The 25,404-nt window shown below is 57.9% G+C and overlaps 11 protein-coding genes across 11 annotated transcripts; 5 read left to right on the forward strand and 6 right to left on the reverse strand.

The window, feature by feature from the left end:
• Window position 1: 1 nt before the first annotated feature.
• SPRG_02652 (hypothetical protein) lies at window positions 2–818 on the reverse strand (the record flags this gene model as incomplete). Its single annotated transcript, XM_012341216.1, has 5 exons — window positions 2–190; window positions 231–309; window positions 357–531; window positions 578–628; window positions 677–818. Coding segments are annotated over 5 exons (608 nt in total), but the record flags the coding sequence as incomplete, so codon positions are not given.
• Window positions 819–1,362: 544 nt separating this feature from the next.
• Window positions 1,363–3,150, forward strand: SPRG_02653 (hypothetical protein; the record flags this gene model as incomplete). The annotated part of the gene is made up of 10 exons (XM_012341217.1): window positions 1,363–1,471; window positions 1,516–1,780; window positions 1,838–1,971; window positions 2,016–2,068; window positions 2,118–2,199; window positions 2,248–2,394; window positions 2,442–2,504; window positions 2,552–2,652; window positions 2,704–2,940; window positions 2,995–3,150. Exons 2-10 carry the CDS (start codon window positions 1,569–1,571, stop codon window positions 3,148–3,150), a joined length of 1,185 nt encoding a protein of 394 aa, XP_012196607.1. The 5' UTR covers window positions 1,363–1,471; window positions 1,516–1,568.
• A 217-nt stretch (window positions 3,151–3,367) lies between these two features.
• SPRG_02654 (hypothetical protein) lies at window positions 3,368–8,725 on the reverse strand (the record flags this gene model as incomplete). The annotated part of the gene is made up of 25 exons (XM_012341218.1): window positions 8,557–8,725; window positions 8,371–8,509; window positions 7,897–8,315; window positions 7,783–7,843; window positions 7,565–7,728; window positions 7,178–7,476; window positions 6,871–7,134; window positions 6,645–6,819; window positions 6,511–6,593; window positions 6,249–6,464; window positions 5,956–6,201; window positions 5,775–5,906; window positions 5,584–5,732; window positions 5,423–5,536; window positions 5,203–5,371; window positions 5,068–5,156; window positions 4,752–5,024; window positions 4,629–4,698; window positions 4,493–4,578; window positions 4,203–4,442; window positions 4,065–4,160; window positions 3,918–4,019; window positions 3,703–3,870; window positions 3,571–3,657; window positions 3,368–3,517 (listed from the first exon to the last, which is right to left on the reverse strand). The coding sequence occupies exons 1-25, from the start codon at window positions 8,637–8,639 to the stop codon at window positions 3,368–3,370; spliced, it is 4,074 nt and encodes a 1,357-aa protein (XP_012196608.1). The 5' UTR covers window positions 8,640–8,725.
• Window positions 8,726–9,243: 518 nt separating this feature from the next.
• Window positions 9,244–9,765, forward strand: SPRG_02655 (hypothetical protein). Its single transcript, XM_012341219.1, has 2 exons — window positions 9,244–9,417; window positions 9,471–9,765. Exons 1-2 carry the CDS (start codon window positions 9,277–9,279, stop codon window positions 9,672–9,674), a joined length of 345 nt encoding a protein of 114 aa, XP_012196609.1. The 5' UTR covers window positions 9,244–9,276; the 3' UTR covers window positions 9,675–9,765.
• On the reverse strand, window positions 9,664–10,948 carry SPRG_02656 (hypothetical protein; the record flags this gene model as incomplete). Its single annotated transcript, XM_012341220.1, has 8 exons — window positions 9,664–9,911; window positions 9,959–10,036; window positions 10,091–10,152; window positions 10,208–10,277; window positions 10,321–10,405; window positions 10,455–10,529; window positions 10,579–10,699; window positions 10,747–10,948. 8 exons carry the CDS (start codon window positions 10,946–10,948, stop codon window positions 9,744–9,746), a joined length of 861 nt encoding a protein of 286 aa, XP_012196610.1. The 3' UTR covers window positions 9,664–9,743.
• Window positions 10,949–11,357: 409 nt separating this feature from the next.
• SPRG_02657 (hypothetical protein) lies at window positions 11,358–12,360 on the forward strand (the record flags this gene model as incomplete). The annotated part of the gene is made up of 4 exons (XM_012341221.1): window positions 11,358–11,642; window positions 11,711–11,829; window positions 11,872–12,151; window positions 12,193–12,360. 4 exons carry the CDS (start codon window positions 11,358–11,360, stop codon window positions 12,358–12,360), a joined length of 852 nt encoding a protein of 283 aa, XP_012196611.1.
• A 3-nt stretch (window positions 12,361–12,363) lies between these two features.
• On the reverse strand, window positions 12,364–13,991 carry SPRG_02658 (hypothetical protein). Its single transcript, XM_012341222.1, has 4 exons — window positions 13,577–13,991; window positions 13,303–13,517; window positions 12,690–13,250; window positions 12,364–12,644 (listed from the first exon to the last, which is right to left on the reverse strand). The coding sequence occupies exons 1-3, from the start codon at window positions 13,944–13,946 to the stop codon at window positions 12,786–12,788; spliced, it is 1,050 nt and encodes a 349-aa protein (XP_012196612.1). The 5' UTR covers window positions 13,947–13,991; the 3' UTR covers window positions 12,364–12,644; window positions 12,690–12,785.
• Window positions 13,992–15,109: 1,118 nt separating this feature from the next.
• On the forward strand, window positions 15,110–16,056 carry SPRG_02659 (hypothetical protein; the record flags this gene model as incomplete). The annotated part of the gene is made up of 5 exons (XM_012341223.1): window positions 15,110–15,264; window positions 15,312–15,380; window positions 15,424–15,663; window positions 15,715–15,865; window positions 15,914–16,056. The coding sequence occupies exons 2-5, from the start codon at window positions 15,360–15,362 to the stop codon at window positions 16,054–16,056; spliced, it is 555 nt and encodes a 184-aa protein (XP_012196613.1). The 5' UTR covers window positions 15,110–15,264; window positions 15,312–15,359.
• Window positions 16,057–16,909: 853 nt separating this feature from the next.
• SPRG_02660 (hypothetical protein) lies at window positions 16,910–18,192 on the reverse strand (the record flags this gene model as incomplete). The annotated part of the gene is made up of 3 exons (XM_012341224.1): window positions 17,978–18,192; window positions 17,568–17,935; window positions 16,910–17,509 (listed from the first exon to the last, which is right to left on the reverse strand). The coding sequence occupies exons 1-3, from the start codon at window positions 18,177–18,179 to the stop codon at window positions 16,910–16,912; spliced, it is 1,170 nt and encodes a 389-aa protein (XP_012196614.1). The 5' UTR covers window positions 18,180–18,192.
• A 195-nt stretch (window positions 18,193–18,387) lies between these two features.
• Window positions 18,388–19,415, forward strand: SPRG_02661 (hypothetical protein). Its single transcript, XM_012341225.1, has 3 exons — window positions 18,388–18,935; window positions 18,990–19,145; window positions 19,193–19,415. The coding sequence occupies exons 1-3, from the start codon at window positions 18,410–18,412 to the stop codon at window positions 19,351–19,353; spliced, it is 843 nt and encodes a 280-aa protein (XP_012196615.1). The 5' UTR covers window positions 18,388–18,409; the 3' UTR covers window positions 19,354–19,415.
• Window positions 19,416–19,701: 286 nt separating this feature from the next.
• Window positions 19,702–20,976, reverse strand: SPRG_02662 (hypothetical protein; the record flags this gene model as incomplete). The annotated part of the gene is made up of 1 exon (XM_012341226.1): window positions 19,702–20,976. The coding sequence occupies one exon, from the start codon at window positions 20,974–20,976 to the stop codon at window positions 19,702–19,704; it is 1,275 nt and encodes a 424-aa protein (XP_012196616.1).
• Between the last annotated feature and the right edge of the window lie 4,428 nt (window positions 20,977–25,404).

The raw sequence follows: 25,404 nt of genomic DNA on the forward strand, positions 1-25,404 counted from the left end.
ATCGCGTGGAGACTGTATAAAGCAGTCGGTTACTCGTCTTTTGTGGCCGCAGCCGACCGCGCCGAGAGCATGCGCACGACCGTCGCCACGTGCACGAGGCCAACGAGGACGCACGCCGCGAGTTGGCCGTTTGGACCAAAGTTGGCCTTGCCCCAGCCGCCGCTGTAAAAGCCGAGACAGAGCGCGGCACCTACATTGCGTGAGATAAAAGACTGCGATGAAGGTGCAACCGGAAAGCAAAAACGAAATCGCGCCTGCGATGCGATGCGGCAGGTCCTTGGGGTTCTTCTGGCCGCGCTTGAGCACGCCCTAATCAGATCGTTTGCAGAGGATTTGGACGCTTAGATTTGACGTACCCCAACGTAGTTGAGGAGGTAGCCACCCACGGCCGCGCACCCGACCAGCGAGTGCGTCGTCTGGAAGTGCGGCCATCCGTTCCGCTCCTTGTTGACGTAAATGGCGCCAAAGCCCACCGCCATGAGCAGCACTGTCGCTGTCTGCATGTACACGTGCCACTCGAGGAGCGCCGACCTACGGGACGGGATGCATTTCATGGGAGTGTGCATGGAGTACATACCGCTTGGCAAAGTTGGCTTCGGCGCGCCGACTGCTCATGGCCAAGAGTGCCCTACGTCCAATATGAGGAGCGGGCCGATGGAAAAAAGCAGCAACGCACGATGGCGTTGTAAGAAGGTACGCCAGCGTGAAGCAGACGGGATGCCACGAGAAGAGGACGATAGGCTTGGCCACGAGCGCCATGTAGCCGACCCACGCGCAGACGCCCGCGCCAAGTGCGACAGCCGACCCGTGCAGCATCCTTCAAAATGCAAACTCACACGACATCCGGATACGTGGACGCCGCCGATCTTATGAAGTTCCTGCAGCTCTTGAAGCGGGTTTAGGGTACGACCCCATCGCGTTCTTCCGACGATGGACTGACACGACGACAGGCTGCTAGGATCCATCGCATGGGAACGGCCGTACACTGTAGCGCATGGTCTACCAAGCTGAACGAAGTCCCCTGGCAATTGCCCAAGCATGGCGAGTACCGCAAAAGGGGGATTCATGACCTTAGAGGCACGTGCGTTGTTTGTGCTAGCAATATTATACTTGGGACCACGTATGCGAAATCTTTGTAATAAAGATAACGCGGAACACGTTGATATATATACTGCTTGGGACCCCTGGTATTATTACCTGAGGCAACACCGGTGCAGCCTGGAGTGTGGTGTGGGAGAGTGAATAACGAGTTGGGTGCAATTAGACCCGACCTGCGCTGGCCGGCTGCCACGCACGCGATTTTGGAGCGCATCCGGATACGCCTCGGTGCGCGCCGGCCATTGGCCGTTGCCACAACCAAGGCGCCAAGATGATGCGAATGAATGGCAAAGGGAGAAGCGCAAGATCGCGTCGGTCGACGACGAGATCGAGAGCGTGAACACGCTGCTTCAAGGCGACACAACCGCGCGCGGTACGTCCTTCTAGACTTGCATATTGGCTCTCATGCGCAAACAGAGTCGTGGCAGATTGGCAAGCGGCTCAAGACGCTCATCGATGCGCACCCGGGCATGACGGACGAGCAGATGGGCAACACGCTCTGCATGTGGGGCACGGCGATTTCGCGCATTGCGACCGAGAACGACGACGCGACGCTCGCCGAGGCCGCCGTCGACAAGTTTGAACAAGCACTCCAGCTCCTCGGCAAGGACGAGATGGGGCCGTATGGCATGGCGCTCTACGGCAGTACGTCGATGATTGTCGCGACGGAGAAACAAGACCGGTATGTCTCCGATGCGAGTCGGTAGCTACCAAAAGACTCGACGTTTTGTGGTCGTAGCCAAGTCCTGGAGGCAGCGCTGCAACAATTTCAGATGGCCGTCGACATGGACACACCCGAAGCATTCGAGTCCCACTTCCAGTACGCCAAGGCGCTCAAGGAAGGCTCGCACCTTGTGCAGCACCTTCTCGAGAGTACGTCTTTTGTACTATGACACCATCGCTCCAACAGGATTTAGATGGCGCCGACGAGGACGAGACGCTGCAGTCGCCCCGGCAGCTCCAAGAAAAGGTCCTCCCTCTCGATGCTACAATGTATAGACGTATCAAGGATGCGGTAGGCGCTCGGTATTTGCAAGCATCTTCTTCAGCACCACGCCGATGTACTTGGCCAACCCACGACGTCGTCCGACGATGTGCTCGGTAGTCCAGCGACGCTTCAGTCGATGAACTCACGGAATGCGATGATAGCCAGCGCCGCGGCTGGCGATGACGAAGAAGAAGACTGCGTCACGACCGAAGACATGTCGGAGGTCATTTTGCTCCAAGCGCAGCTCATGGCGTTGCTGTCGGTGGACGACCCGATGACGATCTTTACCACGTTCAAGCAGTCGTACGGTACGTCATCCGAACGAAAAACCACATTTTGAATGGCGTGCAAATAGACATTTTCGGCGACAACTACAACGCGCTCATTGAAATGAACGCGTTCCTGATTCAAGTGCCGAGTACGTCGCTCCTGTGTCCACTTGCACGCCATTTCTCATGTGCGCAGAGGGCGAGGATGCCATGACGTGGGTCGACCACCTCGCCTTTGTCGCGACCGAGTTCAAAAAGGTCCTGCTCTCGATCGAGTTTGATACGACCAAATGCGATGTACACCCCGTTCCAGCGCGCGGATCGCATGCTGACTCGTATGGTGCGTAGCACGTGATTCGCTTCTGCATGGAGGACGAGCTCGACGCCTTCGACGAGCGCGCGCCCAAGCTCCTCGACTGTCTTGGCCGGAACCTCCTCGAGCAACTCAAGTGCCATCGCGAGAAGCAGGACGCGCTCGCCGCCGAAACCATCTTGACGCTGCGCACGGCGCACCACCTGCACGACCAGTTCGGTTGCTATCCCCTCGCGACGCTATTCGCTCACCCGCTCTACGTGAACGCCGCGGTGCGTCCATGCTGCAGCGTTGGCTATGGATTTATTGAGCTGCGATACGTGTAGGAGTGTCATACGTGGATGGAGACGTGCGAAAGCTACGGCGTTCTCGACGAAGAGTTCAACGCGGCTGAGTTTGCATCCATGGAGAGCGAGGTGTGGTACCAGCAGTTTGTTGCTGGCGGAAAGCTCAAGCCCACTGAAGCCACCGTCGTCGAGTAACCTATTTTGAACTCGTGCATTCGACCAAACATTGCTCGCTTTTTCTTTGGCGATGCAGTCCACTGCCGTCTCGGGTATCGCGACAAGGCTCAAAACTGATTTGTTTCACGACAACCCCGTACCCAAGGGCCCATTTCAGGCCGGTGTTGGTGTTGCCTCACCAACACAATATTGTCTTCGTCAACAGGTGGTGGACAATGTGAGTATGGTAGTCGGATTAGAGATACAAGCGAGTACCGCAGAGAACCCTTGTCTGGAGCTCTTGGCGAATCGCCCACACGGGGCTGCACCCGTTCTCTGGCGCCGACGTGTACTCGAGCGTAAGCCATCCCGCGCGCCGAGGACCGTCCTCCGGTCCTCCGTCGTCCTGTCAAACGATTTCATAGCTCGCAACACATGCACTGCTCACAAGTGTAGTACCTTGGTCCAGCTAATGGGCAGCTGCCAGCCAGGGATCGGAGGCTCGCCGCGCTGCCACGCAAAGGTCTCGTTGACCCAGTTCTCGCCCTACGCGACTCGAGTGTGCAGTCTGTGGATGCAGCGTCGGCGTACGGGCTCGGTCACGGCCAGCGCCACGTAGATCTTGGCAAGCTCGCGTTCGTCGCGCACCGCAAGGTCGAGCTCGTAGTACCGGTCGGGGAACTTTGGATTCATAATGTTGAGCCACCCGAGGCTTCGCGCCACCTCCTTCTGCTCTGGCAAGCTCAGTGCGTCCAAAATCTACAAGCAGCTCCATATGCCCGCACCCTCGCTACGATGGCGCATACGGTGGCAAAGTTTTCGAGGTCAATGATGCGGGCAAACAAGACTCGGATCGCCTCCGTCTTGCCATGGTGCAGCGTCGGCATGCAGTCGATGATCTCGTGCGCCTAAGAAACACATACATACTCGCGTTCGTCATGTCCGTCGCGTACTTGGTTGACCGAGAGCCAGCGGTCGCCGACGGCCGTCTCGATCTGAAAGAGCTTGTCGCGGACACTCTCGACCGTGACGTGCCGAATGTGAAACACCTACGCGATATTGAAGCGCACAGCGAGCATCGAAGCGCCGACCTCGGTCACGCGGTGGAGCCACGCCTTCATCTTGCGATGCCGAACCGCGTTGCGTACGAGACCCCAACGCTGGCGCGCCGTCAGCAACGGCACCTTGGGTCGCTGCAGCTCAATCGAGCTCTCGCGGCCAATCTGCAGCACGAGCTGCTGAAAGCGCCGCGTCGACATGGGCTTGGTGCCCCGCTTGGGCCGCGACGTCGAGATGTAGTCGAATTCGAGCTTGCCCTTGGCCGGTAGGTTCTATCCTCGTTCGCATGCCGCCACCCCCGTTGCCATTGCAAGCGGCTAACCTGGAAGAACGCCGACGTGAGCACGACGGGCTTGCCGTCGAGAAGCTCGTTGCGAAAGTTTTCCCAGTTGCCGTGTTGGGACGTGTCTGTTCACGTTATACAACCGATGGCGCATGGCGACTCGACGACGACGTACCGCCGCGACAAGACCGGGTTTTTGAAAATTGCTTCTCGGCTTGGGCGATTTCGGCGAGCTTTAGGACCGCCTACACCCGACCGATATATGCTCGTAGATGTGGACACGAAACAAACGCAATACCTGACGGTCCTGCGGGCAACTCAGGTCCAACTCGTACTTGGCTGTGGGGAGCCCCATGATGGGGAAATACGAAGACCCCATGCGGCTCCGAAGGTGGTAGCGCTCGCGAACGTTCAACACATGTTTGACCAACAGGTGCGCTTCCTTGCTCGAGACGAGCTGCGGCAGCATCTTGGCGACGCTCCCGATACGCCGCGTCTCCTGGAGCTCGCCGCAGGTCTCCATGAGGACCATGGCCTGCTCCGCGCTCATTCGAATCTCCGTATTATCGACCTGTACATATATCTGTGGCACACGCTTCTCACAGCGGTCGTACCGCGGTGCCCAGGAGCTCTTGGTGCTGCTGCTCTGCCTTGCCCGCTTCGACAGTCTTGACGAGCTGCTGCAGGCCGCGCTCCGAGAGGCCTGCGCGAGGATGCGACATGGCGGATTCTAGGGGTAGGGAACGCACCGTACGATGCAATGGTTTCGCGCTCGCTCATGAGCTCTCGCTCGTAGGCAAACGTTATGTCGAGGATGCCTGATGCCGGCACCTTCCACACGACGCCGCTGCCTTCTTCCCGCAGTGCCATGGACGCCACAACGCGGTCCTGAGCGTTCATCTGGACCCGCTGAATCACCTACGTCGTCAAATAGTGTAAGATTTCGCGTTTTGGCGACGCGCAGAGAACTTGGTTTTTCAAGAGCTCGACAAACTCGTCTTCTTCGATCGTGCCGCTACCGTCGACGTCGTAAATCTTCATGGCGTTTTGCACATCGCGCTCGGTCGGCGCCGCGCCCAGCAGCTAGTACATTCGTGTCTATGATGTTCGATGTGAAATAGTGTGATCACGTGGAAGGCGGCGCGTAGCTCGTGCATATCGATGGTCCCCGATTGATTCGCGTCGATGACACGGTACACGGCGCGAAAGAGGTCGCCAGTGAGCTCGCATGGCTCGATTGCGCCGCTGCGGTCCGCGTCCATTTGCTCAAATAGTGTTTCTACACGACTATGAAACAGCATTCTGCACGCCTCGCACACACGGGCTTGGGCGGGGGTCGGATGAAAGCCAAGCTCTCGAAGCACGGTCTGGAGCTCGCCAACGTCGACAGTGCCCGACTTGTCCGTGTCAATGCCGGTGAACGTAATGTCCAGAGCACTCTTGGGCGTTTGCGCTACAAAACAGTCTTCCGGCCTGATCACGTCAACAGTCGCGCAGCATACGTGGCGGCACGAGCTTGATCGGATGCGCTTGCTTGAGCGGTGTCTCTTTCGTCGGGCGGTGCAGGAGCTGCGTAAAGATGCAGCCGCGCTTTGTCGCGGCGAGACGCAAGAGCTCGTGCGCAATCATACTCTCGTACGGGTCCGCGCAGTTGAGGCAGTACACGCCGCCGGGCTCCATCGGGTCGAACGTCGTTTGGTTGCTACGGTCGTTGAGGCTGCACGCTTTCATCGAGATCGAGCAGCCACCTGCGCATAACGATATAAGGCGAAGAGGAGGAAGACGACGGCAGTACTCGGCGTCCCATTGTGCACCATCGCGTACATCAAGATGCGCCCGCCTTCCTTCCCGATGTTGTTGCCGTCGAGAATGAGCTTGTGCAGCGTCGCGTTCGTGCGCGACAGCGTCGACGCGATCACAGACGCTCCTTTGCAGCGAATGTTGTTGTACGAGAGGTTGAGGACCCGCAGCGACTTGTTGACTTCCAGCGACTGGCCGAACGCCATTGCTCCTACGCGCCAGGTTGACAGCCAAACGCGCGTGGAGAGTCAAAGCACCTGCATCCCCGAGCGCATTGTACGCGACGTTGATCTCGTACAAGTTGTAGTTGAGCCGCAGCGCGTTCGCCAACGTGACGCCACTAGATGCAACATGCATGTTGCCTCAAACCAAAGGAGATATAAAATCCGACCTTGCAAGGCGCAAGAGGTTCCACGCGAGATCCAAGTGCGTCAGCGTCAGGTTGACATTCAGCATATTTCCGATCGCTTCGCCGCCCGTGACGAGGTTGGGCTGGACGACGTTGAGGTTCTCAGCCTCGCCAATGCGGTTGCGGCTCAAGCGCAAGTCCACAACGGATTTGTTGCCTAGACGCGATTGTGTCGATTAGAGAGTGGACATATTGTTGCCGAACGTACTTTCAAACGCCGACATGAACGCCGCGCACTCGTGGTCGTCAATGTCGGCATTGCAGATACTCAGGTGCGTGACTGTGCAGAGCGACGACCCAATGTAATGTTTCAGCGTCGACGCGGATGCGACGCCGATTTCGTTTTGAGAAATGTTGAGTTTGATCAAATTCGGCTTGGCTTCGAGCGCGCGAAGGAGCTTGTTGAGCGCGCGGTCCGAGAGGCGGTTGTCGCACACGTTGATTTCTTCAACGAACGGCACGTCCCGCAGCGCTAACGGCATTTTACGATATATACCGTAAAAACACGCGCATACCGGTGGCAAATTGCACGATGAACTTGTCGCCGAGGCTCTGGTACGAGAAATCAAACGACGTTGTGTGGTGCTTTCGGATCAAGAGGGGTAGCGCGAGCGGGAGGTCCGTCGACGCAAGGCAGTCGCTCAAAAACAGCGTCCGCGGCGACATTTTGATTTCATTTTCAGTTGCGACGCGCGAGGCCCGGCGCGCGTGCACCACAGGCTTGAAGCTGTACTCGGACACGAGCGTCTCGGGTGCAATCGCTTTGGTCGCAACCGCAGAGAAGCACTGCGTCTTGTGGTGCATCTTGGTGTATCTACACCATTGTACCATCCACTTGATACAACGGAAAGGATCAAGACGGCGGATGTGTACGTGGCATGAATTTGTCTTTGGCCGGTGACCCAAAGTACGCGGCCTTGAGCTGGTCTTGGACGGCGGCTTCTTCATCGTCGTCGGCCTCCTCCTCGTCTTTGTCGTCATCTTCGTCGTCCGAGACAGAGTTGTCGACTTGGAGGGCAAACCGACGCCGGGCCACGACCGGTGTCGACGGCGCCGACGGGTCCAACTACTCGCCCATAACCTGAGCTCATCTGTCTACCCCAGAGGGAGGAGGAAGCACCTCGGTATTAACTGCGGGGGGTGGGTCCCAAAAGGTGTACACGTGGGGGCGTGCCGCATACCTAGCACGAGGATCCATGAATGAAAAGGATCGCAACGGATTCTGGCCTCGTACGCAGCGACGGCCATGTCGCGAGCACCGACTTTTGTCGCTTGCGCGACAGCAAACTTGGAGAGGAGGGTGTCGATCTCGTCGTCGTGGTGAAGCATGTGCTGCAGTAGCTGGTCGCGCTCGGCCGACTCGACGGGCACGGGTTTGCCGACACTGTGCTGAAGCACGCTCTTGAGCGGGCTCAACTGCGTTGTCGCCTTCTTGGGGCTATGAAGTGGCGACGTGCCCTGCATACGACTCGCCTCCGACTTCGAGTCCAGAAGGTTGGCTTCCCAGCTCACACGGCCGCGGTAGCGCAACTTGGTATCAATCGTCGGCTTGGGGCTCGTCCCCTTGCTCTCGTCTGTCAGAACGGGACTGTTGCGATGCGAGAGACTACTCGGAAACGTCGCAGTGGGCTTGAGCTTTGCTTGCAAGCGGGGCTACTCGCAGAGGCGATGGCATTTTCTGGGCACGTGCCTCCATCGCGCATCGCACCTCGTCGTGCTCGGGGAACATGGCGTGCGTCGTCGTGTGGCGCGTCGCCTTTGGCAGCTTGAGAAAGTCGGCCGACGGTGCATCAAAGGGCTTGTCAAGCACGACAGCCGGTGCAACGTCATAATCTTTGAGTGGGTTTCTACAGCATTTGCGCAGTCCAGTTGACAACAAGCGAGATGGACGTACTTGTACCACGGCAGCTTGGACTCGACATCCTTGGCCTTGCGCTCGTAGAGCTTTTGCATTTGCTGCGCCATGTCATTGTTCATACTCTAGTATCGTCGCCGCCTGTTTACGGCCACGCCAACTGCAATCGCAGGTGAGGAGATGCCGTGAGCGTTTCGGGCGTTGCTCCTAGTACCCGTTTGATTGTTGCCCACTCGGGACAGCTACGAAGCGGCCGACACTTCACCGTGGGCATCGCACAGTCTGTCGAGCATAGCTGTTGGAAGAGGGTGTTGACTTTGAGAATATATATTCTCTATCATCCTCGCGGTCTCTCGCACGGTGAATCAAAGGGACTTGCGTTGACGTTGAAGGGAAGCGCAAGTGGCGGGAACATCCTTTCGTCACGTGACACCCTTTTTGTCAAAGAAGCAGCACGTCGTGCCGCTTCACGCTGTCTAAACCCACGCAGTCATGGCCGCCATGTGATGGATAGGAGCCCTGCATGCGATGTAGAAAAATCGGTTTGACACGGTATCGATCAGACTAACGAGGTGTACCATCGTTATGTCTATGTTTTTAGTGGTTCCAGGGACGTCTTTGTGGTCTCTCTCTCTTGTACGTTGGTCCCGCCGGCCAAGGTAGCGTGTTTCTATCCAATTTCGGGTCCGCCTAAGCCGAATCGGCGCTTCTGATTGGACAAAATTCCCACACGGCCCTTTAGGTCGCCAGTTGGTTAAAATGCGTGGCTGTCAACAAGTCTTGCGCGTCCTCCGCGCCCCCATGCGCTCCGTGGCCGCGCCCAAGGCCGTCCGCTCGCTCGTCTTCCGCAGCCAGGTCGCTCGCATGTCGACGATCTACAAGGGCCAGACGCCCTTCGAGGTCCGCGTTCCAACGAGGCCAAGCTCGGGGGTCTCATGAATGTCGACCTGTAGGACATCAACCGCCATCACAGTGACGCTGAGATCCGCATCGCCCAGGTGCCGGTTATCGAGGTTGACGGCGACACGGCCGTGTGCGACGGCGGCGGTGGCGCTCTCGGCCACCCGCTCGAGTACATCGCCCTCGACATTGTGTCCCACGAACCCCAGGCGTGCAAGTACTGTGGTCTTCGCTTCAAGAAGCACCACCACCATTAATCACGTCTCGAAAATCGTCTTATCCTGCCGGTCGTAACTACCCAATGTACTAGTCCTACGTTGGCTCGGTCACGCTTGGTCGCGTTTCCGCTTCTGCTGCTGCGGCTTCGTCGGTTGGGGCGCCGCCGCAATGGCGTCGACAATGGCTTGCTCGACGGCAGAGTACTCGGACGCATCGTCGCGCGCCAAGTTCATGGGCTCTTTGAGGCCCACGTTGGGGTTGCACATGAAGCGTACCTGCACGCAGAGGAGATGCGTCGAGTTTCCGTTCCATAAAGATCTACCTCGTGGCCACAGTTCTTGCTCCGCGCGTGCATCAGAAAAGGGTGCGTCAGCATGACGTCGCCAGCACTGCCTTGCGTCTACACCATCGCATCTATCTGCACGCGTCCGACGCTAGAGACGATGTGACTTACCTCGACGTACTCGTCCTTGTGGCGGGCGACCCACGGCTTGGCCGTCGCGCTGACCTTGCCGCCTGCCGCGAATGCATGATGAGCGCATGATAATGCTAGTCGCTCGCATAAATGCACCTCGCATGCCGTTGGGCCCCACTTTGCTGAGCATCTGGGCCACATGCTTGTGAGAGCGAGGGCTAATGGCCTGTGCTGCGTATGAGTCGCGGTGAGGAATCGGACGCACCCACCGTGCCACCGTCGCCCGGGCCAATGTCGTTGAAGAGGAAGATGGGCAGCAGTCCCGACTCTTTGCTATCGACGTGGTGAATGTATCTACGCGAGAGAGCGTTGGCACGCGAGAAGAGAAGAAGAGTCAAAGTACCTCGCACCGTCCACGTGCCAGTGCCCCGCGGGTGCCCACGGCAGCATCGCATGCCCCGGGAACGTTAGCACCCACCTAGACGGTCGTTGCGTAGGGCCAATCGACTCCTATGGCATCAACGTACCAGCCGCAGGTGAGGTCGGCCGGGTTCCACCGGTCCTTGCCGCAGAGCTGGTCCATGGCTCGCTTCAAGCGAGGCGAGAGCACGTCCGCCCATGGGCCGCCCGTTTCTTCGTTGTAGGACTCTACGAAGATGGGATGAGCGGCTGCAATACTAGCGCGTCGACGACACCAGAGATCCAATGCTTCTCGGGCCACGAGAGCGAGTTGTGGCGGTCGATGCCATCGGCGGCGATGCGCTCCCAGAGGAACTCGCGGCAGGTGGCCGCTGTCTCGCGCGAGAAGGCGTTCTTGAGCAAGACGTAGCCATGCTCAACGAAGTGAAGGACTTGCTCCGGCGTCAAGCCGATCTCGTCGACGTCCGCGTCGACCATCTTGGTTGCACCGTACCGCGGTTGCCAATCCAATCTCGTTCAGATAATCCGTATCATCCGGATTGCATACTAATTCATGTGTAATGGGCAGCACATTATATTCTGTCAGAACCATCCAGCACGCCGGATCCATCGTCTTGTAAAGCCCCTCTCGTCGTAGGAGCACAAGAGCACGGGACGTGTCGGTATAGCTATGTAGCTTACTGCTGCGGTCGGTGCAAGTTTGTAAGGATCATGTTCATACCCTCGTCGATCAAGACGCCATCGACCACCTTCCTATCATACACTATTTACGTCCAGGCAGCGATCTTGCTCTGCCATGCTTTTAAATGCATTGTACTCGATGTTTGTATTCAACATTGAATTTTAGAATTATACTGCAACCACCACAGCAGAACTTGCAGCAAGCATGGACGGCCTCGCGCTCTTCAAGCTCGTCTCCCTTGTAAGCATATGGGTCGTCGGCTTCATTGGCGGTGTCCTGCCCTTCTTCATCCGCCAGCGCAACCGCGTGCTCATGAGCCAGCTCAACTGCATGAGCGGTGGCGTCTTCCTCGCCGGCGGCTTCATGCACCTGCTGCATGCGGCGATCGAGAACCCGGGCCTCGCGCGCTGGTCGACGATGGACGAAGGCGCGTATGCGTTCCCATATGCAGAGATGTTTTGCACGATCGGCTTCCTCGGCGTCTTGATCGTCGAGCAGCTCGCGCACGCGCTGCAGGCGCAAGGCCATGCCCAGGCGACCACGACACGACGAGCGAGGACAGCGACGATCACAAGATGGACAGCGCGCCGTTCCTCGAGCAAGTCGAGGCCGCGACGCCATCCGTGGCCAAGAAAGGCCGGAAAAAGTCTCATGACGACCACATTGCGTTCGACAAGTACGTGGCTTCGTAATTCACTTGCCGCTCATGCTCATGTAGGAACGCATCGGGCACCGTGGCCTTTGTGCTCTTTGTCGCGCTCTCGTTCCACTCGGTGCTTGAGGGCCTTGGCATTGGCGCCCAGTCGCAGCCGGCGTGGGGCGTCTTCCTCGCAATCATCATCCACAAGGGCCTCGCTGCCTTTGCGCTCGGCTCGGGCATGCTCAAGAGCCAAATGAACAAGACCAAGTTTGTCAGCTACATGCTCCTCTTCTCGCTCATGAGCATCTTTGGCATCATCATTGGCTGGGCCGTGAACGCAGCCGAGTCGTCCGAAGACGTATGTGCCGCCTCCATCATCCCTTCTCATTCTGTCTTTAGTCGGCGGCGGCGGGTATCTGCCTCGCACTGGCGTCCGGGACGTTCATCTACGTGGCTGTCATGGAGATCATTCCGCAAGAGTTTTCACACGGCAAGTCGAGCCTCCAGAAGACGCTTCTGCTTTGCTCGGGGTACGCTGTCTTTGGCGCGATCGCCAAGTGGTCGTAGTCGTGTACATACCAAACATACTGTATTCTTCCACTGCGCCGGACTCACGCCAACCAGACACACTGACAAACACGCGGCATCTAAGCTAAGGTAGTCGTCGAGCTATCCGTCTAAGCGCAGGCTGTGCACAGCGTGGTCCAACCCGCTCTCGTCGTCGTCGCCATACTCGTCGCGGTGGTGCACACGCTTGTGCTGGACCTTGAGCCGCTTGGAGCCAATCTGGAACCCGTTCATGCTCGCAATCGCAGCGTCCGCGGCCTGCACCGAGTCGTAGCTCACAAAGCCTAGTTGCATCGCGTTAGAGTCGATTGGAATCGTGGACGACGTACCAAAGCCCTTGCTCTCGCCCGTGTTCTTGTCCATAAAGACCTTGGCGCTAATGACCGTGCCAAACGGCGCGAACGCTGTCGCGAGATCGGCGTCCGTCAAGTCATGCGGCAGGTGGTAGATGAAGAGGTTGGCGCCGGCCGGGCCTTCCAACTGCGTCGCGGCGCGGGCGCCCGACGACGCCGCTGCGACTGCTGCGACCGACGGCACGGCGCTGGCCAACGCGTCCAGCGGGAACGGCGGCGCGGCGCCGGCGGGAAACGATGGGTACGCACTCGCCGCAGCAAACGCATACGGGTTGTAGTACATGAACGCCGCGGGGTTGGCTGCCGGCGACGGCGACGCACCCGGCGACGACTGACCGGCGAGGGCTTGGGCCCAAAGGCTTGCATCTGCTGCATGTACTGCTGCTGGATCTGCTGCAGCTGCGGGAACGGGATCGTGCCGTTGGGCGGAAGCTGCCAGTACGCGGCGGCGGCCGTGGCAGCTTGGTTGCGTGCACGCTGAATGCGTTGGCGACGGCTGTCGGCAAACTTGACGACCAGCGGCGCCGTACCACGTTCCTATCCACGTTCAAGTTAGCGGTACGAAGAGGGGATTGGATGCGGCTAGTACCATCGTGTACGTGCCGTTGTAGGCATCGATGGCCGCCGAGGCTGCGTGGCGGTCCTTGTACTTGAGAAACGCACAGCCCTTGCTTTGACCCGTCGCCGGGTGGCGCAAGATGTAGATCTCTTCAATCGGACCGTGCGAGGCAAACACTTCGCGGATGCTCGACTCGTCCGCGTGCTTTGGGATCATCCCAATAAATAGTTTGTGCTCTTGGGACGCTATAGACAGATAGAGACGCATGAGTATTTCAGCGAGGCGTTGCGAGGATGCATCATACCACCCGCCTGGCCTTCGGCCGGTCGGACTTGCAGCGGGTTTGACGACATGGGCAGCGTCACTTGGTTGTGCAGCGTCTCGATCGCCGCGTCCGCCGCATCGCGCGAGCAAAAGGTCACAAAGGCGCAGCCGCGGTGCGTGCCACTGACCTTGTCCCGGATGATGACAATGTCATAGAGCGGGCCAAAGGCCTCGAGGATCGGGCGGAGAGCGGCCTCCTCCATGTTGCGCGGGACTTGGCCGACGAAGAGCTTGACGGCGTCCGGCGGCTGCGAGTGGCCATGGTGGTTGCCGTAGTCCTCGACGTCCTGGTCGTCGTACTCGGCGCTGTAGCCGCCGGGCGACGCGTAGCTGTGCATCGCGTCGGTCATCTTTGGGGCCACACGAGGGGAAGCAAATGACTAGTTTGCTCCTCGTGAGACTTTATAATTTTCACCGGGCGCCCCGCGCTCTGAAACCGCTGGGCCAGCGCGCATCGAGTCTCGCAGGTTCTTCCGTCCCACGCTGGCCACTCGTACGCGCGTACATTCCGTACATTAGCGCAGAGACGCAATGTACGTGGCGTTATCACCGCCTTCTGCACGTGCCACGTCAGCGCGTCAACTCTACAAGCCGCATTGGGGGCATTACTGGCCGCGACTAGCGTTGGAGCTCGGACAAGACGACGCAGATACTACAATATGCAGCCGCCTCCGGACGACGATGGGATCGTCCATGTAAGTGCACTTTGCGGATAGACCGACTTCCGAGTGGATGAAATTGCTGCAAGCGGGTACTTCTGCAGATCGTTCGACACGCCGCGTGCTCGTAGTGTACCTGGTAGTCCATGTACCTCAGCGTGGGGTACTGCCGCAGTAGTATCCATGATGTGGTGCTCGTCGAATCTTGCACCGGTATCTCGAGAAAGATCCGACGCTTCGCTTTCTAGTTGACGGGCGGTTGTCGTCGCAGTAGAAGAATGAAACGGTGCTTCCGATGCAAAGACTTGTGCCACCGGTGGTTTCGCAATGTACGGTGGCCGTACAAAGCGGCGTGTACGACGTGGCGCCTTTCCGAAGATTGCGCCGATCGATGCCCGAGGTATGTGGCTCGTCGATAGCAACACGCGATATCGCTCTAGTCGCACCAATCCATCGAGCTCCACGGCAGTATTCCCCAGCGATCCCTCGAGCCCGTGCTTCCGTCGGAAAGCTTTGTTTGGTAGATGACATTGCATCGAGAAGCACGAGGCGCGATGCCACAATTATGTAGCGAGCGGTCGTCGAACGCGGCCTTGGACCCATTAAAGGCGCCGACGACGACAACACACCACGGGTCGTTTTCGATACCGCCGCCGCGGACGCCACGGCCCAAGACCCAGTCGACGTCATCTATGTAAGCGCTGCCGGATCGTAGATGGATGCTGCATGTGACTGACGATATAGCCCACTTTTGCACGCTCCGTGGGATGCACCTCGGGTGGCCTCCCCCATCTCCAAACGCAAGCACCGGCACCCTGACCGACGTGTCCATGCCGTCGCAGTGTGTTCCAAGTAACGATCAAAAGGTCGTCTTAGCGCTTGCGAGTAGATCGCGCAGGTGGCGTCACCTGCGAACAATCCTCGCTTTGGCCCGTTGGCGCTCGACGAATGGCTCGCTACGTACGAGTTTGATGTGCTGCAGTACGACTCCATTGGCGCCTTTGTCGAGGTACATACCGATCTCCACGTCGTAATGGCCGCGGCACGCTCGAGTAGGTCAAGCTCAAGGAGGCGCTCGTGCTCTCGAGCAAGTTTGCGACACCAATGAACCGATTCCGGGCCGCGGTGAGCAACACCACGATCAACAACCGTCTAAGAAGAGGACTAGGTGGTGTGTAGCCTTGTCGAGCGTGTCGCTTTGGCGCTCGCCAATGCCGAGAGCTGCCGACGCTATGCCCCCACGATCTTGCGTCTCGTCGACGAGCTCTGGAACCTCATTTTTGTCAACGACGACGACGAATGCGAGACCAGGGTTCGCCAAGGCGGACACCTGCCGCCTCCGCGCACACTGAGCGTCTTCCTCGCCAAGGCCCCGTACTTTACGCAGCTGCGCCTCGAAGCCACCAAGGTATTAGTGACATTGATCCTTGGCAACACCGTCATCTAAATGATCCTCTAGAAAGACGCAGAGTTTCGAAAACACCAAGCGGTCTTGCGCAAACTCATCCAGTCGACGTTCCAGAACGTTGGGTCTGTCTTCCAAGCGTGGAAGATGTACACGCGCACAAAGAAGGAAGATCGGCTGGCGGAAAAAGCTGCCGAGATCACAGGTATACAGGACTTGTAGTACCTCGAGTCCTCAGGGTCCAGCACTCTAGGCAAAGTGCTTGCGAAGCGCGGTCAAGCTCGGATCGCGTTTGTCTCGTGGGCGCGCTACGTCATGTCGGTGCGGCTCGAGAAGATGCGTTTAAAAGGTAAATTTCCTGATTGTCGCAATGACGCCATCGAGTGCGTGCCGTAGAAGCCCACCTAGTGCGCGAACACAGCCAACTCGTGCTCGATTTACGCAAGCAGCTCAGCCACGCCCACGACACCATTGCCGTCCTTCGCGTCCAAGTGCACGAGCTCCAAGTACGCTCTCGACATGATCTACTACCACCGTAACACGCGAGTCGTTGTGTTTGTAGCCAGAGACGCTCTTGCTTGAGCCAGACGCCGCGTTACACTAACTACAAATCGAGTCGGCGTCTATGGCGACGAGGACTCGGCAAGTGGGAGCTCGTTAAACAAGGCACGCGCGATCGCCGCCTCCGAGGAGTTGCGCATCACAGGGCGCAGCGGTGGCATTGTACGCTGTAGGACGTCGAGAAACGACGGCACCGAGCTGCGACTCATCGTTTCGGGTATCGTGACGGGCGTCGACGCGGACCCAGGAGAGACGGTGTCTCCACAAGGGGCATGGACGTCTCAATGCCAGGCGAGAGCAGCGACCGCTGGAGCGACGCCTGCATGCGCTCCGTGAGCTCGCGCCACCGCGCTTCCGACTCGACAAGATCTACAGTGTTAAAATGACGGCAGGACTCGCCACACGGTAGAGCCACCTGGGTGGTCGAAGAGCGACGGCGGCATCGGCGGCGGTGCCAAGATCGCGTGGATGTGCACATCAATGTTGCGGCGGGGCGCTGGTGGCTCGAGAAGCGGATTGCTCACAGCCTACACACAGCATACACAAGCTATCACGCCAGTGCAAATGCCCTCCATCTACAATGAGCTCTCGGAACGTCGAGTCGGTCGAAGTATTGCCCCGGCGCGAGGCACTGCGAGGCGAGACGTACGCTACACGTCGCATCCGTGACGTCAGCACCAATGGAGCGTCACAAGATACCGTCGTTGTCGATGCGGTGGGGCGACGCGAGGCTCTCCACGTGCGTGGCGGCGTCGACAAGAACGCGGCCGACGCGATCAAAGAGGGAGCCGACAACGTCGGCGGCTTCGGCGAGTGCTGGCGTAGCGTCGGGCTCGTCACAGAGCATGGCGAGGTGGTCGACATACGGTAGCATGTCTCGGAGCGCATCGCGAATCTGTGGCATAAGCGAGCGTGCCGTCGGCGGCGGCGTCGACCGCGCCGAGCGCGCGATGGGTGTCGGGCTCTGGAAGGGCGACCCCGTCGGATGTAGTGTCCGAGTCCGAAAGGCGGCGAGGCGCGGCGAGATCTTCTCGACCCACTCGTCCCAGCGCGTGGGCCACCCGTGGTAGTGCACGAGGACGTGCGTCGCGCTGAGCTCGAGCACGGTGCCTTCGAGCCATTGGTTGACCGTGTCCTTGACGTCGAGCCATTGGCCGACGTAAAAGACGCGGCGAGCGCGCAGCGTTGCGCCCCGCTCTGCACCCGTCGTGGCAGGTGGTGTCGCAGAGGCCGCTGTCGACAGTAGAGTGCGGATCGTTAGCAGTCCTTGCTCAATGTGCTCGAACGGCTACGGTACGCTGTGAGTAGCATCACAGAAGGTACGTTCGCGTATGTACATCATGGACGACGGCCGGGGGTCTGGCTTCGGGCTCGGGCTCGGGCGTCAAATCCAAACGCGTGTCGGCGTCGCTGGGCAGCGACGCGGTCGACCGAGCGTGTCTAAAGTTGAGTGCGTCCGAAAGCAATGAGCCATCTTCGTCGAGTCCGAGCCGCCGGCGCATCGAGGCGAACGCTGCCGCCGAGTCGAGTCGCGACTGCCGCGGGCGCAACTGGGAACGCAATACATTGCGCGAGGGCGGCAGCAGCGGCTCGGTCTCGGACGCACTTGTACCGTCGGCGCTGTAGATCTGCTCGGGCTTCGCCACGAGGTGCAGCGTATGCCCATCTTCCACGTTGTACGCGGCGAGTTGATCGGCGTCTTTCATGAGCTTGCCTGCACGAGGGCTCAGATGCTAGTAGCGTAATACAGGCGTACCTCGGTAGATGAGCCGCTGGCGATGCTCGGGGACTTGCGTCGTCGTCTGCAGCATCGCCTTGAGCTCGCTCACTGCGATGCCGGGGCGGACCTGCAGCGCAAAGCTGTGGTCATTGAGCGTCTTGATGCGAATCTCGATGCAACTGTCTTGGCTCGTCATGGCGATGGCAAGCACGTCGTCGAGCGCTGCTGCGGTCTCCATTCTGCCAACTGCCAACTGAAACCCATGCTATGATTGGCAATCTTTGTATTTTTAGCCAATCCACGCATTCGATTTCCAGTGCAATACACTACTTCCTTTCAAATAACACTATATACGTGTACACAGGTATTTAATGTGTATTACTATATTTAGAATACCGAAAATAAAGTTAGTGAAATAATGTTGTTACTATCAAATAGTGTTGTGACGCAGATTGCAACACGGCGACGATGACGCCCAAGGAGTTCCTTACGAGCTTTTGGATCGAGTCGGGCGGAGAGTACACGTGCCTTCGCATGCGCCAGGGGCGTGTGTGCATGTGGCCATTTCATCGCGCGCGCCTTGCACTGGACGCATCCCAAGGCGACGCGCTGCCCGGCGAGATTGCTCGCGCCGCCACAGACGCCTTTGGCGCAGCTGCCAGCACCAAGGACCTCATGATCACCATCGTGAACGTCAATGGGCGTCATCACATCCACGTGTGTGCCATGCCAGGCTTGAGCTTCGTGGACGATGCAAACAATGGAGTGCCCCAAGTCACTGCCGTTGACGTGCTCGTGTTGGGGCCTGCCCGGCAAAACCCGCGCGTCAAGCACATCAGCTGGATTGACGAGCGCAAGTACCTCGAGGCCGCGGCCGCAGAGAAGGCAGCGGAGCTAGGCCTTGGTAGCTTTGGCGAAGTGCTCTTGAGTCAACGGGATGCTACGAGTGATTCCCACCGGCTCCTCGAAGGCCTCATCACCAACTTCTTTGTTTGTATGTGAGCCCACCCCTCCTCGTCTTGCACTAACGTGCGATGTGATGGAGTAGTGCAAAACGGCCGACTCTGCACCGCGGGCGATGACGTCTTGCTTGGCAGCACACGGGAGCTTGTGCTTCGAGCGTGCGAGCGCCTTCGCATTCCGGTCGTGCACGAGCCCCCTGTTCTGGAAGAGAGCGCGACGTGGGAAGCCGCCTTTGTCACGAGTAAAGATCATAGCATTATGATTCAAGCGCATGGTTACATGGCGTAGGTGTCGTGCGCATAATCGTGCCCGTGAAGACGCTCCGCCGCCACGACGCTGGCACGTGGCACACGCATGCCATTAGCACAGCTCCTGACCGGCTGCACCAGCTGCGCTCGACCATCTACGAGCTCTGCGATGCCGAGGCCCGCGCGAGTTTCGAGCTGTAGCTGATGCTGCAACTACTAGTTCGTTCTACCATGTGCTGCATGTCATCGTACGCTTGAAGTACAGATACGCCGACGAGATGTTGGCTCATTCCTTTGCTTCTTCTGCGGGTGTTCGTGGAGCTTCCTGCATGATGTGTTTGATATGATGGCCAGACGGCAGGTCTCTGCATGGGGCCAGCGAGGTCGTCGCACGGCCACGCACCAAGCTACTCGAGACAAAGCCACGCAGCGGTCGCCGTTGGCGTCTTTTTCAACACGGCGCAAAGACAAGGATACAAAGATTGAGATAAAAACTACATTCTAATATTGCCATTTGCTTCAAAATAATTAAAATAAAATAATACGTGCTCACGCCGCACGCTGGAGTTGCTGGAGCACGGACGCGTCAATGTTCATTTCCCGCAGCGGCAATCGCTCGGGCGACGACCGGATCGCCTTGAGAAGACACTTGGCGCCCGCGGCGCCGATCGAGTTGTTGCGCAAGTGCAGCACTTGCAGCGACGAGAAGCCACCCGACTTGAAGACTGCGGCGAGCGCACCTGCGCCCTTGTCCTGGATGACGTTCTGGCCGAGATCGATCGTGGTGATCGTGCCGCCGCGGCGCGAGAAGGCCCACGCGAGCGCCAAGACGCCCGCGTCACCAATCTGGTTACCCACAAGCGAGAGCGTGTCGAGCTTGCTCGAGGCGTTGGCCAGCCAAAGGCACATGGCCGTCGCGCCGGCGTCACCCAGAGAGTTGCCCTTGCAGTGGAGCTGCGTCAAGTTCGGGCACGCACCGCTCGCAAACGCGTCAAAGAGAAGAGTTGAATGGGTGCTGCAGCGAACGGCGCCAGAAAACGGGAAGATGCCCGACATGGTCAGCGACTTGACACTGCGGCATCCGCCGCCACTGAGAAACGAAGCGAATGCGTGGCAGATCGCCGTCGATGCCGACAAGTTGTTGACCGACGCCGGCTGGATCGTGAGCACTTCGACACTCGTAAAGCCCGGAAGGAACGGACGCTGGCCCGAGAGCATCTCGCCGAGCGTGTCCATCGACAGCGTCAGCGTCAAGCGCTCCTGCTCCGTGCAAATCGGAGTGCACAGAAGCGACATGGGGATGACGCCGTTGAAGCGCGGCACGGGCGTCGGGCTCAGCTTGGCCTTCGTGCGGCGCGAGTACGAGCGCGAGAGGCTCTTCTGGACGAGCACGCCGCCTTGGATCGGCACCGGCGACGACTGTTCGTCCGACGAATAGCCTTCGCGCGGGCTGCCCTCGCCGTCGTTGGCGTACGTCATGTGGTGTGGGCGCTTGCGCGACTCGTCGACAACCTCGGCCGGGCGCTTCTTCGCCAGCGCGTCACAAATCTCGAGCGCGCTCGCATGGACACGCTTGGGCAGCGTGCAAAGGTCCTGGTACTCGGCGCAGGAACCCGCGAGCTGCACCAACCGGTTGTCAATGCGGGCGGCGACCTTTTGGAGGTGCCCGGTCGACGCAGCCGACGCACGGCTGCGTTGCTGAAGGAGTTGGACGATTCGCGCGCGGATTTCGCGCCGCAGCGCGATCGGAATGGCGATCGTCGAGACAGACGCTGGTGCGTGGGAGACAGGCGTCCACGCCGGTGCGGCCTGTGATGTCATCATCGTTGTCCTGTTGGTCTGCTGCTATGAACCACTCGCCAAAGTCGAGAATACTGCCAGAGAGCCAAAAGATAGAACGCACAAAGAAAATGCAGCAGACGCGAGCCGTGATTTTGCACCGAAGCAGCCTCTTGGCGTTTGTATGCGCAGTATAGACACGCGACCATGCGCGTCTCTCTTGGCAACACCTTGGCCAATCAAAGGTGCGGAGAAACCCAGGCGCCAATCGCATGGCACATCGCACGGTATGGCGCATTACGATTGGTGGGTTGCATCTGGCTTGATCGAGTCGATGATTGGCGGCTATTTTTAGTAAGTCCCCGAACGCGGTTTCATTGGTCCATGTCGTTGGCCACGTTTTATAGCAGACGTGCGTTTTCTTGTTAACGGACCAAATCTATACTGACTGACTGGTTGCCTCTCGTTATAACACATGTCGCACAACGCGAGTCGTGGAGTTTCAGCGAGTTGCTGTGTTATAACGCGTTACAGCCGACCCCCCGGCCTGCATGCGCCCTGTCGTTGGCCTCGTGCTGCGCAAACCCGCAAACCCGAGCTTCAGCGCATCGATGATGGCAATGCGTGTCTCGCGCGGGCGCCGAATCAAAGGCGGCGGCTATACTACTGGGGAAGACGCTCGGTTCTGCGAGCGACAATTGGGTTCGAAAGTCTTTGACTCGTGAAGGGTTTATGCGCGGGCGCGTAGAAATGGCACGTCCTGAAGGAGGGCAGCCGTAGAGAAACGTCTCGAAGTCACGGCGCCTATTGATGTGTGGTGCATAGAGCCCGCGGACCCAGCGACGTGGCGATCGTCGTCATGTTTAACCTTGAAGTTTGTATCGCAAGTACACGGTCTGCTTCAAGTTCTTGCGACGCTGGTGTTATAACACCGGACGACGCTTGGCTTCGTGAGAGGGGTGTGGGTAGCCACGCGACACAGCTCGGAGTTGAACTGCTCGTCGGCAAGAAGCGTTACCATGAACGCCGCAGCTCATTAGCATCTCCTGAAGTGCAGCGCTGCGTCAAGTGCCGTGGTGCATTGTGCCACCGCGCGACAGCTCTGCGCGACTTGCATGAGAGCCATAAATTGCGTCTTGATCACACCATTGGTCACGCTCTTTGGTGGGAGGGCCACGTGGTGAGGATGGCTGGCGAGCTGCGCGAGACAGTGAGTGCAAGGTGTGATCAAGAGCGTGTACCAGCACTAGACGGCGTTGGTGGCTTCAGGGCATCCTAATCTTGGCGGTTCGGCTAGGGTTGTTCATGAGCTGTGAACGCCGTCGGTTTTGCGCAGGAGAGGAACTGAGCCTATTGCCGCTTTGAGTTGATGAGTTGAACAGCACGCGGATGTCTCTCGCGTGCCCACGTTGTATCCATTTCGCTTCCGTGTCCATGAAAATGCACACTAAAAGATGCCCAATACCGATACCTATTAGAGCAAAGCAATGTCTCCATACTATTACTGTAGTACAGCAGGAAGCGACCGAGAGCCATGTCTGGCGAATCGGCATCGAACAATCAAAATGCGCTTCGCGTCAAATCTCCATCGAATAGCTATACACCGGATCATGAGGCTCCTCTTTCTCGCGTGACGTGTCCGGGCAAACGCAGATATCGACTTGCACGACATCCCGAGGAGGCTCCAAGAAATTATTAGTTTATAAGCTCCTAGCGGCGTTGGGCACAACGTCGTTGGTTTGGTTTTAGATTAACGTTAGTAGGTGACTTGAGGACTTAGCTATGGGACCTATCAACTCTCTATTACATTGGATATAACTATGCTAAATAAAATTGTTTGACTTTCTTCGTTGTGTGTACTCGGTTGAGGAACTTGTTTTAGGCTGGCGGAGGCAGGAGTGCGATCCGCGGGACGAGGTGACGTCGCGGTCACTCGTGTTGGGCGAGGAGCCGGAGAAGCCGACGAAGAGCAGGCTGCTCGGGCTCGTATACGAGGCTGTGGTGCAAGTGCAGTTGAGCGACACGTGCCGCCTTGACCCATCACTCTGTAGTGATAGTGTCGACTGGTTTGCACTATTTATTATATTATAATACCCGGACCCGGTACTAGTACCGATATGTAGCCCAAATGCTGGGTACACCTAATTCTTGGGTAGCGTTTTGAGCGAAAGTAAGCGATCTCAAGCCACACGAAAAAGCCCTGGCCCGCATAATAGCCTGAAACTAATGTAGGGCACCTCCAAACGGCTTTGTTTTAAGTACCGTTAGACACAGTCTCAATCAGGAAGCTAATTTATCGCAACATGCTAATCTTATAAGCTTAGCCATTGTGAGGTTACATGCATGAAGGAGCTTGCGAGTGGAACGCAGTTACCCCCTCAACGCCCAACTTTTTTTCAAGCACGCGGACGGCGTAGCCCGAGTCGCGCAGCTGATCAATCGGCAGTAACTACGTCAACACCTTGGCATTGGAGGCCGCCTTTCGTACCGAGCTCTGATGTTTACAAGCGCTGCGATGCCACGGGGCATTGCCAACGACACGTCCGGAACCGGGGAGCCCACTCGGCACATATTCTTTAAAGCTTAAAGCCCTCTTATGGTGGCTTCCGTATCGCGTCGGGGCGAGAGTCGTTATCCAGAAAGCACATAGTTGATAGAATTGGTGTACGCTATAATTGCAGGCTCGGAGCTTAGGCCTTGGAAGCAGAAAAAGGCAATGTGACGTACGACCCTTTTATCGAGGACTTCGTGGAGAGCCGCCAATGGCCGCGCTCTCCGTATCTGGGGTACAATGCTACCGGTACCGGTACTGTATTTGAACCTCGTACTACAGACTAGACGAGCCAGCCGGTTGCTTCCTGGAGCTATTCACACTCTCCAACGATACACACTTGTATTGACTGAGCATGGCTTTAGTAGCATTTCGTCGCAACCCTGCTCGACGACTTTCGGGGCAACGACGTGATGGCTGAGTAGCATTACCCCAGGTTTTGTAGCGGTCTGGTTGTCCGATGACGACCCTTTCACATCAGCTCGACGAAGACCCTGCCACTGCCCTCCATTTGCAGCAGTGCCTCACGACCCTTAGGAGCTCAAGACAAGCCTTAGCTCAAACCGACACCATGGAAGGAAGCGAGGCGATCTGCTCAAGTGCACGTGCGCACGACGCTAGCGAAAACGTGCCTGCTCATCAATCTTGTCGACTGAAAACGAAAAGCGATGCAGCATGACACACCACGTCGAGCTTAAATCCTCTCAACGTTAATGACGTACAGTGAGTGCTGTATGGTGGTTTTGTGAGCTCTAGGCTGCTGGTTCCTGAACCCCCGGCTCATGATTTGCTTTATACTGGACTGTTGCATCACCGTACCAACGGGCCATTTTCGAGAAGAGAAAGAGGTTTTCGGCGCGGCGGGACGAGCAGTCGCAAAGAACAGAAGAATAGAAGAAGAGCTGCCCAAGCAGCAAAGCAAGTCAAGGCGCAGAGCGGTCTCGCTCAAGCCATTCATGATTTGGCAGCTCATAGCAATTAAGCTAGCCCACCTCGCCCACCACTTGGGCAGCCGGGGCACCAATACATTCGTTACCCCCCAACCTGCTCGGCCGTTTGCGAGGAAAACCCTCTCTCCCTTCGGCTCACTTGGTGTGTGATGGCCATGACAGCCATCAAGGACTAAGAAGATGGCTTCTTGGTCTTCCTGCGTTCTCGCTACAACACACCATCATGATTCGTACGATTCGTACCGCGCAGCTTACCGTGCCATCGCAAATTTATAGCCGTCGCCGGACTTGGTTGAGCACCTGCCTATTCCACACATCTTCACTTGTTCGTTGTGTTGTTGCTTGGCTCGTGCCGGTATGAACGTCCCGTGACGTCAACCGAACGAAGAAGTCGTTCTTGAGCTCCTGGACTGGTTCTCACAAGCAGCACGCAACGAGCCTTTGTTTGCGCCACCCGATGTCGTTGACAGCCATGTGATTGCCACTTCAAACCACTTGATCTGACGCATCCATGTTCATCCGGAGCGTCCATCAGCGGGGCATGCTCGCTCGTGTCGAGTGCGCTTGATGTCGTCGACTGAAGCAAGTCAACGTTGTCGGCGTGACGATGACGGTGTCGAGGGCGTTTGGTCGAGGGATATCTCTCGTCGCGGTTTTTAAAATTTCAAACGTGGCAGCCTCGGCGCCAAGTTGTGGCCTGTCTACCCATCTGGCGATCTGAGTTGCTGAGGGCGGCCTGTTTTCAATTACTGCCGTCGCCTCCAATTGGCTGCCACCATCCTGTCAATTTGCCTTCTTTGCCATCTCTACCATTACGTGGCCGAGGTCTGCGATAGAAATGCATATTTCTCGCCTTGTGGTAGTACACTATTTCCAAAATTGCCGTGGCGTTGCTGCATTCTGAAATACTGTACGAAAATGTGACGACCGACGCTTTGAAGCTCAAGCTTTTGTCACCCTCCCTCATCTTGT

This window comes from Saprolegnia parasitica, assembly GCF_000151545.1.
Source record: "Saprolegnia parasitica CBS 223.65 unplaced genomic scaffold supercont2.6, whole genome shotgun sequence".
In the NCBI taxonomy this organism is placed as follows: Eukaryota; Oomycota; class Saprolegniomycetes; order Saprolegniales; family Saprolegniaceae; genus Saprolegnia; species Saprolegnia parasitica.

Excerpts from the sequence above, each read along its gene's own strand:
- SPRG_02655 (XM_012341219.1), top strand. The coding sequence starts at position 9,277 with ATGCGTGGCTGTCAACAAGTCTTGCGCGTCCTCCGCGCCCCCATGCGC. Across the intron at positions 9,418-9,470 it reads AGGGCCAGACGCCCTTCGAG|GACATCAACCGCCATCACAG; the intron begins GTCCGCGTTCCA and ends GTCGACCTGTAG.
- SPRG_02658 (XM_012341222.1), bottom strand. The coding sequence starts at position 13,946 with ATGACCGACGCGATGCACAGCTACGCGTCGCCCGGCGGCTACAGCGCC. Across the intron at positions 13,518-13,576 it reads GGCCGAAGGCCAGGCGGGTG|CGTCCCAAGAGCACAAACTA; the intron begins GTATGATGCATC and ends ATCTGTCTATAG. Across the intron at positions 13,251-13,302 it reads ACAACGGCACGTACACGATG|GAACGTGGTACGGCGCCGCT; the intron begins GTACTAGCCGCA and ends GAACGTGGATAG.
- SPRG_02661 (XM_012341225.1), top strand. The coding sequence starts at position 18,410 with ATGACGCCCAAGGAGTTCCTTACGAGCTTTTGGATCGAGTCGGGCGGA. Across the intron at positions 18,936-18,989 it reads CATCACCAACTTCTTTGTTT|TGCAAAACGGCCGACTCTGC; the intron begins GTATGTGAGCCC and ends GTGATGGAGTAG. Across the intron at positions 19,146-19,192 it reads GGAAGCCGCCTTTGTCACGA|GTGTCGTGCGCATAATCGTG; the intron begins GTAAAGATCATA and ends TACATGGCGTAG.